Below are 11,492 nucleotides of genomic sequence, written 5' to 3'. Positions count from 1 at the left end.
TTGCAGCTAACTAGTCTCGATTTTCAATCAGCTCAAGACTAAGCTGATGCAATCCTTTTCAAAACATTGATACGAGTTTAAACAATTTTATCACTTTTTTATTGTTTTTGAAAGTCGTCGTGACCCTTTCACTTGTTTACTATGTGAAAGTGGCCAGAATATGTGTGATTGTGTAGCGCCCATTTACAGTATACGATGGCGGGCAGGAGTATAGTGTATAAACACACACACCCTTAGTCTTGAAGGTCCGCTTCTCCTGTTGCAAAAAATAGCTTTACGTCAGATGCAGTTTGTTACATGCCAACAGGGCAGTCTAGTCAGCGGCCAGGTAAAGAGCGTGCATTTCTCGTTATCTTTCTTTTTCCAAAAAACAAATGCACGTAGACGCTATATATAGACAGCTCTGAATCCTGATAGTTGATGGAAAGCTAATTTGAGGCTACCTGCTGAACTTCTGAAGCAGCCACCTTGCGAGCTCAGGTATCTCTCTCTCTCTCTCTCTCTCTCTCTCTCTCTCACACACACACACACACACACACACACACACACACACACACACAGCTTCCTTGAAGCTTTGCCGCTCATGATGTTCGCAACTTGCAACCGTTTTGCTACTTTTAAACCAGCCATGCAAGACCTTGTCGTAATTAGCACGGAAACTACAAAACTTTCGTCTGTGTACAATTTTCAAACACATTGTTCTGTTTAGCTGGGGTACCTTGGCATTCGGTAGGTCATGGTTGCAATACAGTTAGGCTTGCATTCAGTGTAATTAATCAAAATTGGGTTCGCAGCATTTCGTTAATTCAGTCATGATGGCAGTACAATTAGGCTTGCATTCTGTGGTTTAATGGGTTGATTGGTTTCTCCATCATCTAGTTTGTAATGCCAAGGAGATTGAGTGCGAGTACGGGCCGCAAAGTGTTGGATTCAAGCTCAGTTTACACGTGGAGCTCGAAAAGTATCACCGATCATTGTTTTGGGGTGTTGTCATTGTGCAAAAGAGAAATTTTGCCGTTGGGATTATAGAGAAGGAGAGCTTTGGATCTGACAAACATTGACAGCTGATGATTGCCTCTAGCTGGGACTTTAGGCCCATGTCACACACGGGCACACTTTTGGGCGTCCATAATCTCACACGGCTAGAGGATATAGCTGATATAATTAACTCTTCATCTCCTTGTCACGATGACTCACGAACTAGCGTCAGCCACTTGGAAGAGCACCAGCAGCTGTCGCGAAAGGTCCCTAGGTCAAACCCGCCGGTCATCCTCCGCGCGCCTTCTTTTGCTCGTGTCCACGCAATGCCAAGGTTGGGCGAGCCACGTGACTAAAGGGCACGGGGTCTTCAATGAAGGCCCCGTCATGGGATCAATGGCGGGCATGGCACACGGGAATCTCGAGGAGGATCGACGTCCAGCAAAAAGCACAAGTCAACGCCCTCCATGCGGTTCGAACCCACAACCTCGGCCACGGCAACATGGTGAGCTAACCGCGCATGCGCGTGCATTTCGTTGTCACCATGGCGAGAAATAAACTATATAACCTAAACTCCTACGGGGAAAAGTAAACTCGGACACGTCTGTTTAAAACAGACTGCCAAGCCTACCTCGTGTTCTACGCGTGTAGCTGCTCGCCGTGGATCCCATGACGGGGTCTTCATTGAAGACCCCGATTCTTTAGTCTTGAGGCTGGGCAAGGGGGTCAAGCCGGTTGCTTTTTTGCTCTGCGGACATCCCAGCGGGCCAATGGCTTTTCTCCATCTCACTTGCACACAAGTCTGGGCGGATGTGTGTGACTGAGGCCTTACGCTCTTACCGTCTGACTCCCAATAGTATGGGACAAGATTCTTAAAGTGTTGCTTGCAGTCTGACATGTGCATTGTGGACAGTCATACTTGACATAATGTCAACATGCATGGGGGAACTGTGGAAGAGAGGTCCCTAAACAAAGGCACACAAGGAGCAAGAAAAGGGAGAAGAGAGAGGAAGAGCAAATGCATGGGCAAGGGGTGAGATAGAGAGTATGCGAAGCTCTCCACTGTAAGATGAGGTTTGTACATCGTACACAGTGGCGGTGTTCACCTGACGTCACCCCTAATTTGTTATTTTCGTTCAATGCTGTCTGCTAAACATAACTCTGTCGAAAATGGTTGAGTTAAGCATCGAGAGGGATGGTGATAGAGGAGCACAGTTGGCAAGGACATGGATCCCACTATTGTTATATGCTGATGATGTTGTGCTGATTTCTGACTCCCCGGAGGGGATGCAGCGTCATTTAGATGCTTTGTACACATTTGCCCATGATAGTGGATTGTCTGTTAACCTGGGAAAAACCAAGGTTATGGTGTTTAACACCACACCTCAGTGGGTCAGGAGGTCAGCACTTACTTTTACATATGGCCAGGAGACGGTGGAGTATACAGATGCATACACCTATCTTGGGGTAGTCTTCATTGGACCGGCATTTTCATTGAGGAGAGCAACAGAGACTAGATTGACGAGAGCTTATGCACCCTTAAGAGGTTTGGAGAAGATGTGTTTGCAGGTTCAGTTTCAGGAACCTCGAACAAAGCTGTGGCTTTTTGACACTCTAGTGGCTTCAGCTATGCTCTATGGGGTTCAGATTTGGGGGCCCTCAGTGGACCACCATGGCAGATCTGGTACCACTGATGGATGGGGATGTATGGAAAGGTCTCTAGTCTCTATGATCTCTCGGATGATTCGGGCTAAGGCCTCAGTGCCACATGAGATTATTCGGGCTGAGCTAGCTGCCCCTCCTCTCGTAGTTGAGGCCCTTACTAAATCAGTTTCCTTCATGCATAAATTATGGGACCTTCCCAGAGACAGATATGCTCACCTAACACTTGAGTCATCCCGACAGCTAGCACTACAAGGGGACACAACATGTTGGTATGGGCAGATGACCATGGTTTCAGTCACATGGCTTCAACATGGATAGACTGCCTCCATTCTAGTACTCCTTGGATGCACTCTCCCTTTCTCTCACACGAACAGAGACCACTAGACCTATAAGTCAGGATTTGATTCAACTAGATACCAGAAGCACATAGATAGAGCTAGTGTTGCTAAATTGGCTTTATTTGACGGGAAAATAATTCTAAATGAGTTATTGGATTTATAAGTGAGAGGGTTTTCTCGCTTGGAACGCCAAGAAAAATAATTCTAAATGAATTATTGGTTTTTCTCACTGGAGACATCCGAGTACAGAGTATTCCTAGTGCGTCATTCAAAGTAATGACAAGAGCATTGTGAATGGGAATATATGTAAGTCTACCAGGAACAGGTACTTCTGATGCGTCACATTGGATGGGTGACAGGCAGCTTCAGGAAGAAGTATCCGACCATCCGGGAACGGACATCTCTGATGCGTCATAGGATGGGTGACATAGAGCATCGTGAAGGAGATTGTACTGTAAGTTCGGTAGGAAAGGACTAGGTGATGGGTATTCCTGATGCGTTACAAGGTGGGTGACGATTGCATTGGAAAGGGGATATCCATAGTCGAGAGGAAATTCCGAACTGTGTTAGAATTGTGCACAAGGAAAAGCAAGCACTTGAATGAAGATGGGTTCAGAGGAAACTTTGAGGAAAAACAGATGCTTTCTGAGAAAGCGGGATTGCTTTTTGGGAAAGCAGATGCTTTCCCGCAATGAAGTCTATGTCTGCATTGCAACTGTGCGTGTGATTGCATCCAGGGATGCCTGGGAAGTGCTGTGAAAGCATTGTTTTTAACTTATAAGGTTTAAGTGAGTTTTTGGGCAGATTCAGACTATTTTAAAATATGCCGGCCGCCCACTTAATAAGTGGGCAGCCATCTGAGAAATAAGGCAACAAATCAGCCAGCGTTTTCTCTCTCTCTCTCTCTCTCTCTCTCTCTCTCTCTTTTTCTGACAGAACAACGCAAAAAAAGAAAAAAAATGGCCGAGATCTCTACGCGAGCAGCCTGCGCTTAGCTATTGTGTCCGTGGCCAGGAGCTATAAAAGCATCACATGCCCTCACTCAGAGGGGGAGATTAGTTCTTGCAAGAAGAAGATGCTGCTGCAGATTTCATCCGCAAATAAGACGTTGTCGGTGATGCCCATGGCTGCCCCAAGTGTACCAGATGTCGCCAAGACCCAGTGCGCGAGTTCCCTCGCGAAGAAGTGCCTACAGAGCGTGTTTCCATCGTGACAAGTTGCTGTTTTTCTCTGTTTTCAGCCCATAAACGTCATAGACGAGGCTGATTTACGAGAAGGAACCTGAGAACACACCTCTTTTGTGTGTAGGATTGGAAGAGAGGATTTTCTATGTCGAGATCTCTTCCGAGGAATTGCTTTTCGAGAACCGAGTTGCGTTTCGAGCGTCGAGACTTTGAAGGTAACGATTTTCATGTTATGATCTCTAAGTATTTGTTTGTAGGTGTACTTCCTCTTAGTGAGGGAGTAGAAGCAGAGGAAGGCATGAGCCTCTGTAGGAGAAAAACGCTCTGAGGAACTAGAGCCAAATCAGCCCAAGGGTTTCGTACCCGAGTTTGGGAAGTAGATCCACGGATCCGAGAGTGGTAGACTCTCGAGATGTGATCCGGAAGTTGAAATTCCCAAAGGGAAGGACTTCATGTCCAGGAAAGCAGAGTTATTCTGTAGGAAAGATTCCGAAAAGAGTTACAGGGATGCCATGCCCTGAATCTGGAAGGTGAGATCCAGAGGCGAGAACTTGATTCTGGAGGACTTGGAATAAGGAACGAAAGTTTCTTGGAATAGGGTTTTGCCCTAGGAATAGGAAGCCGAGGCTTCCGGGAACCATCAAGTCTTATTCTAGAACAAACGTGGTAATACGTTCGGTTCAAGTGCTTGTATAGACTTCTCCTTAGTAATAAATATACTATTACGGGGGGACCAGCCCATCTTCTGGTCCCCAGTACTTTGTCGATCTTCTCACTCTCTATCTCTCTCTCTATCTATTTCTCTCTATATCCTCTGACTTCAGTAATAAATGATAAATCCTATTTATCTGAATGTATTTTATATTGCTATGCGCTCCTGTTTGTGACAGCTGGTACAAGAGTTGGGCACGAAGTTGGCTTTCTATAGAGAGCATCTCCTCCAACTAACAGAGGATGGATTTGTGATCAAACTGGCCTATATGGACACTCATTTATCCTATGGGATACGATGTGCTCTTGGTGTTGCAAGCTTGGGCACCCCAAGTCAAGAATTTGTCGTGACACGAGAGAGAATCACTTAAAATACTTCACAACTTTAAAATCAGAGTTCAATTTGGTCGACACGGCCCCGCATAGTTCCGTGCCAAGAGAGATTGGCTCCAAAGACTAGGCCCCTTTCGGTATTTCTTTTATATTAATCTTTGAGCAAAGTACAACTCCCACAGGGTCCTCCGCTCTCAGACTCTGCGTCTAGATGCTCTGAAGAGTGAGGCCCTTAGGGCTCGTTTATTCTTACAAGGGATGCTTTTGAGGGATGCCAAAAGCTGAGCCCCAAAAGCAATTAAACTCAAAAGCAAATAGTCCCTAAAGTAATTTGTTCCAAAAGCAATTGATCCCAAAAATCTGCCTAGAAAAAGCATCAACGCAATTTGCGGAAATCCGTACAACAGTCACGTCAGCATGTCAGCGCGATATGTGGAGATCCGTATTGTTGTCCGTACAGTTTCTGCCACGTCAGCACATGACCGTACTGCCACGTCAGCATATCTGCTCGTACAGTTTCTGCCCACGGGTAGTCATGCCACGTCACCATTTTGTGACACTTAGTTAGATGTGCACATCATCGCATCAGCTAGAGATTGAGCCTGACTGATTTAGGAGAGTACCAACAGAAGCCAGGATATGCTAGTTATGTTATACAGAGCGAGAGATAAGAGTGACATCACATTTGTCATTGTCCGGTATACTATGAGATACGAGGGCGCTTTCACTCTCTATTCAGAAAGGGCTTTGGACCGTTGGCTAGAGTCATGAGATATCAGGATCACAGATGCCTCGGGTTGTTTGTGCTAGAGCTGCGTAGACACAGGGAAAGCCTCTTGAGGAGACCACGTAGTGGATACATTCATAGAGGGAGATCATTGACTTCTTTAGAGTAGGGACTCAGCAGCCGGATGAGTATGCTTCACATCAAACTTCAGAGCCCACTTCTACCAGAGGTATATTAGTGGACAGAGCCATTGAGCTTGGGAGAGCTAGACGCCCACGTCTACAGGGGCGACCACGACATCAACGGAGGCTCCACCAGAGAATCAGGACTATGCTAGCACGACATGGGAGACGCCCAATACAACTATTTACAGAGGCGGACATTGACGAAGCTCTTTAGCGACCGATGCAATACTTTCTCGAACAATGCCCGATGTCGGGCATCCTCAGGCATGGATGATGATGATGATGATGATTTTTAGACTGACTATTTTAGTCTTTTAGTTTTAGTCTCACTTTACTTCATTTTATTTTTCTACCTAGACATTGGATTAGATCCACAAGGGTTGTATCAATTTGGTCTCATAGGTCATTTTGGCCTTTTGAAGACGTTTAATATAGCATTTCATTTCATTTCATCTCTCTCTCTCTCTCTCTCTCTCTCTCTTACGGAACCTTCACTCACAATATTTCACTCTCTTCTATCTCTAGTCTACTGCACATCTCTCTCATGAAGTAAAAGGAAGCTTGGGTACTCACTAAGCACTCATCTTGAGCATTCACCATCAGTCACTTACGTTGCGCATTACAATGCACTGTCACATATTCCTTCCTCTTGGAAGTCATCTTGCCTGTTTCACTAGAGCGTGACAAGGGGAATTGCTCCTTTATGTAGCTCAGATGGAGATGACTCTTCTTGCTATACTAATGTAATGTGCAACGGAAGTGATTGATGATGAATGCTCAGGATGAGTGCTCAGTGTGTACTCAAGGTTCCTTTTATTGCATGAGAGGGTTCCTTTTACTTCATGTGAGAGATGTGCAATAGACTAGAGAGAGAAGAGTCTTTGACCTATACACACAAACCCGAACCCTAAAGCTGGGGTAAACAATTCCTCTTCTTGGCTTAAAAACTCTGATAGAAGGGCATCTTGTTGGCCCCTCCCCTTGGCTGAAAATGCAGTCAGAAATATCCTCCCTTCTGTGCTGAACTTCTCCAACTTTCAGAGTGAGGAAATGGAACTTTAAGGATTTCTTTGCAACAAAATGCATCATTGGGGGTTACTCCTGTTTGACAGCAAGCAGTCCTCCAATCAGTTCCTCTACATGCACCTTAAAGGCCTTCTCAAGTAGTGGTTTATTCGAGCTCTGATACCATGTCAACTTCAAGAGTGTGTGTGTGTGTGTTGACTGAATATGCTTTTTAACTATTTTGATAATTTGTAATTTGAACAGATCTTATTTGTCACTAATGGTGTATGTTGTCCATGTGTGTATATGCCTTCTATATATTAATTTTTTATCTGATTGTTTTTCATCAAGTCTGACCGCAATCATATCCTGATAACTTTTAGTTTTATTTGTCACAATGTTTGAAGGTTCAGTTTTGAGGATGGAGGCCACAAACCATAATAATCAATATTCAAGCATCAGTTCAGGGAGTTTTAATGCCAGAATGCACAACAACAATGACAAGGAGGAAATTGACCATGCAGAAAATTCATGTAGTTATGAAATAGAGGAGAGAATTACACTCTCACAGCGTATTCTTATCCAGCTTAGAAACAAGGACAACTACAGACGAGTAATACCGTCTTCTATTTCTTAAGCAAAGTTCTCAGCTATTCGTTTCCATTTCTTACCAATGTTTCCATGTATTTATGTCATGCATCCTTTTCTCAATTTCCAAAAAATAGAAGAGCATTCAACAGACTTTGTTGGATTGCATCCTTTCTGTTTACGAAGAAATTGTGCGATGAAATGATTACAGTTTGCTTCTGAGATTCTGGGGACGGCGATGTTGATGTATTTTATATGTGGAGTTTCAATGACACCCAATGGCAATGTATCTCTCATGGATCATGCGATCTCAGCAGCACTCGGCATCATGGTGATCATTTTCATGTTTGGCCCCATCTCAGGAGCTCACGTCAATCCTGCAGTTACCTTCGGATTCGCATGTGTCCGAAGGATCCCCTGGATGCAGGTAATCATTCTGAACCTGAACTTTTCTGAAGTGAGCATCTATCCCGTTTGAATGTCTTGTATTCATTTGTAGCTTGCACAACATTGTCATATGCTCTATGAAGGTTTTTTTTTTCCCTTGAAAATACTGGAAAAAAATGAGGAAAAATATTTTCTGATGCAGGTGTCTACGCACTTCTGCAAGCATCAGATTACTCGGTTAAACTTTATCTGGCCCAAATTTAAGGTCTTGTATTGTGGGGTACTCCTTTCCTTGGCTGGCTGTTTTTTTCCGGATGCATTCGATTGGGGAACCATACTCTCGGACACATCAAAGCCCAATTGACGTATGATTGGGTTTTTTGGACTCACCGAGCATTTTAGAGAAAACGGGGCTCCCTTTTTGACGATTTTTGCCCAGATCACTTCTTTCTGCTTGCGCAAGAGCTTTGGTGCCTACTGTAAGGTCTGAGAGCCCTGCATTTTATGGTTTTCCGGACTTCCCGAGCATTTTAGAGAAAATGGTCTCTTTTTTTTATGATTTTTTCCCAGATCACTTCTTTCTGCTTGCACGAGAGCTTTAGAGCCTACTGTGAGCTCTGTATTTTATGGTTTTGTGCTCCTCTTTATTGTTCCAAGTGTCATGTCATACGTAGACTTTTTGAGCGTGCCGTATGGAATCTGACATCTGGAATCCTCGGGGGGTTTGATTATTCTGTACTTCTGTACCCGTCTTAGTCAGACGTATGGTTCAAGTTTGTGCACATCATAGAACGCTGAACCACCTTCGTTGGTCTAGTATGGGGATGAGAAACCTAGATATACAAAGACAAGCCTTTGGTACACCAACGTATTAATGTACATGTAAAAGGTGTCTGTGCATAAACATCCTGTTGTTGGCCACTTCCGGGAGCGGTAATGACCTCTTGGAATGCGTTCTTCAGATCACTGCAAGCAAGTTCTGCATTCCCCATCACTGCTCGGCTGGCATTTCACGACTTTTAATGTCAGAAGTGTATTTGTGCTAATTAATTACTTCTGCATCATGATGGTATCCAAGACTGGATACGGTGATGTGATGTTGACTCATCAATCAGCATTGACAATGAATGTGCTTGTCCTTTACCACTGCAGGTGCCAATTTACATCGTAGGACAAGTACTTGGAGCGATACTTGGGACTGTAATATCACAAAGCTTCTATAATACTCATGCTACGGTTGTGCTTAGCGTACCATATCAAGGTGTTCCAATCTCCTTCATTGCAGAGGTTTTGTCAGCATTTCTCTTCATGTTTTTGGCTTGTTCAGTTGCAAGCAATGCGCAAGTGGTACGTTTTAAATACAAAAAACAAGACACTCCTGCTCTCTTGCTCTCTTTTTGTTGGCATCAAGACTGTTTTGGGGGATATGCAGACCGGGCTATTTGCTTCTGTTGCCGTAGCAGCATCCATTGCAATGAACATTATTGTTGCTGGGCAAGTGTCTCTTTCTTCATGCCTAGTAAAGCCACAAAGCTTCTTTTATTCTGAATGTGGATGTGGGTTTGTTAACAGGCCTTTGTCGGGGGCTTCGATGAATCCAGCAAGATCATTGGCACCTGCAATTGTGACTGGCTATGTGAAGAACCTGTGGTTGTATCTGGTTGCTCCTTTCATTGGTGCTGGCCTTGGTGCTGGAATTCATTATTTGTTTACTCATTAATATGTTCTTCTTAAGAAATTTTTGCCTTGAGAAAACAAGTAGGTCTTGTAGTTTCTGTTTATAGCTTTCTCTTAGAGCATAGGCTTGCTTTGAGCACTCTAACTTCTCAAAGTAGCACCACCGAATCTGCATCCCAGCCAATCAAGACCAGGACCATAGGAAAAAAACACGACGACAAGAAGTCCAATGGAGCAAGGCAAGGAACTCACAAGGGCCTGCTGATGTAAGATGGGAAGGTTAAATCTCGACTTTTAAATGCCTATGGAGGTGGGAAGGTCAATCACAACTTTCTTTTAAAGGAGAAGTTGACTCATGAGACATGTCCTCCTCAAGACTCATAAGTATCCATGCAGATATGGTGATTGCTTTTGAGCAAGCACTCACATAAGTTGGTCACACATAAAGAGTTCAGTATGATATCCAGTAGAACCTCGGTCAGAGCTACAAATTGTTTATAAAAGATTGCTTTATATAAGTGTTCCACACTAAGTTTGTATGTGTTCTTGGGGGTCATTGCTAGTGAATAGGAGCAATCTTGGTCACAACTAGGACTAGATATAGCATAAACTTAGCTTCCCTCTTACCATTGCAAGACACATGTCCTTGCTAGTTTGGGAGGCTCATCAATTGGAGCTAGAAATATGGTCACTCTTTTCTCAGGGTTCACATCAAGTGTGTGTGTGTGTGTGTGTGAATGTAAATTGCATTATTAGAAATTGTCTACATGGCCATTACATGTTCGACTTCGTATTATCTAGAGCATCATGATGGCATATGTTCAATTTTACTCGCTGTTGTTGCATTGGCCTCGTTCTCGCCTCACGTCGCTTATGTCTGATACTTTATCTCATTTGCGGCGCACTAGTTCTCACAAGGAAGGCACTTTGAAGCGTTTTGGGGGGCTGCATATTTTGGACCTTCGCTGCCACGCTTTAGCGAGAAAGGCCATGTTATTCAATTATCGTACCTATCCACCTTGTGCTCAAAATAAGAATGATGTGACTCTCCAAAATGTACAAAACCACTGGGCACAAATTTCCACGATAAAAACTCCTTTCAAGTAAAGTAGGGTTCAGGTATAAAAAACACGTTTTTTATGAAAAAAACATTTCGTAAGTTTCATACTAGGTATAAAAAACACGTTTCTTATGAAAAAAACATTTCGTAAGTTTCATACGGGTATGAAACGCGTTTCTATGCAACATTGCATGAGGCAAATCCTTTTTTTTAATTCAAGATTTCACTAAGGCATTCTTTACATTTGCCTTTGATGTTGGGGACATATCCCTGGACATCTTACAGCTCTTTTATGTTTGCTTTTAGAGCTTTCACATTGTTCCTCCCTTTGTATCTGATCATTTGGTGGGGTTCCTCATTTTGAGGTTTCCCACTTGTAAATTAATGAAAACAGATTTACAAAAAAGTGTGTGTGAATGTTAAGGAAAACCCTTGTGTTTGTCTCTCTCGCGCTTTGTTTGTCACTCTTGTAGTTGTGAATGTAAGGTGATGGTTAAATATCGGGCTGCTTGCTCTCATGGTAATGCCAATCGAGTAAAACTGCCAATAAGCAATTGACCAAAACTCTCAATGCCCGTGGCATCGAACCCTGGACTTTTGCCTATCACTCTGCGTAGAGCGCCTCCTCTAACCTCTACATGCGACTGAGACGCA

General features: G+C 43.7%; 1 protein-coding gene across 4 annotated transcripts; it reads left to right on the top strand.

The window, feature by feature from the left end:
* The first annotated feature begins 300 nt into the window (after nucleotides 1–300).
* LOC147463687 (putative aquaporin NIP4-2) lies at nucleotides 301–10,238 on the top strand. 4 transcript variants are annotated; one of them, XM_086490181.1, is made up of 7 exons: nucleotides 327–480; nucleotides 7,534–7,739; nucleotides 7,926–8,141; nucleotides 8,304–8,366; nucleotides 9,254–9,448; nucleotides 9,534–9,595; nucleotides 9,674–10,238. In XM_086490181.1, the coding sequence occupies exons 2-7, from the start codon at nucleotides 7,548–7,550 to the stop codon at nucleotides 9,819–9,821; spliced, it is 876 nt and encodes a 291-aa protein (XP_086346307.1). In that variant the 5' UTR covers nucleotides 327–480; nucleotides 7,534–7,547; the 3' UTR covers nucleotides 9,822–10,238. The 4 variants fall into 4 exon arrangements, with proteins under 4 accessions (XP_086346290.1, XP_086346299.1, XP_086346307.1 ...); XM_086490164.1 differs by having other exon boundaries at nucleotides 301–480; nucleotides 9,534–10,238; XM_086490190.1 differs by lacking the exon at nucleotides 8,304–8,366 and having other exon boundaries at nucleotides 333–480.
* The last annotated feature ends 1,254 nt before the right edge of the window (nucleotides 10,239–11,492 follow it).

Source organism: Adiantum capillus-veneris, chromosome 2 (assembly GCF_014529385.1).
Source record: "Adiantum capillus-veneris isolate H3 chromosome 2, ASM1452938v2, whole genome shotgun sequence".
In the NCBI taxonomy this organism is placed as follows: Eukaryota; Viridiplantae; Streptophyta; class Polypodiopsida; order Polypodiales; family Pteridaceae; genus Adiantum; species Adiantum capillus-veneris.
This window is presented reverse-complemented; position numbering and strand designations above follow the sequence as displayed.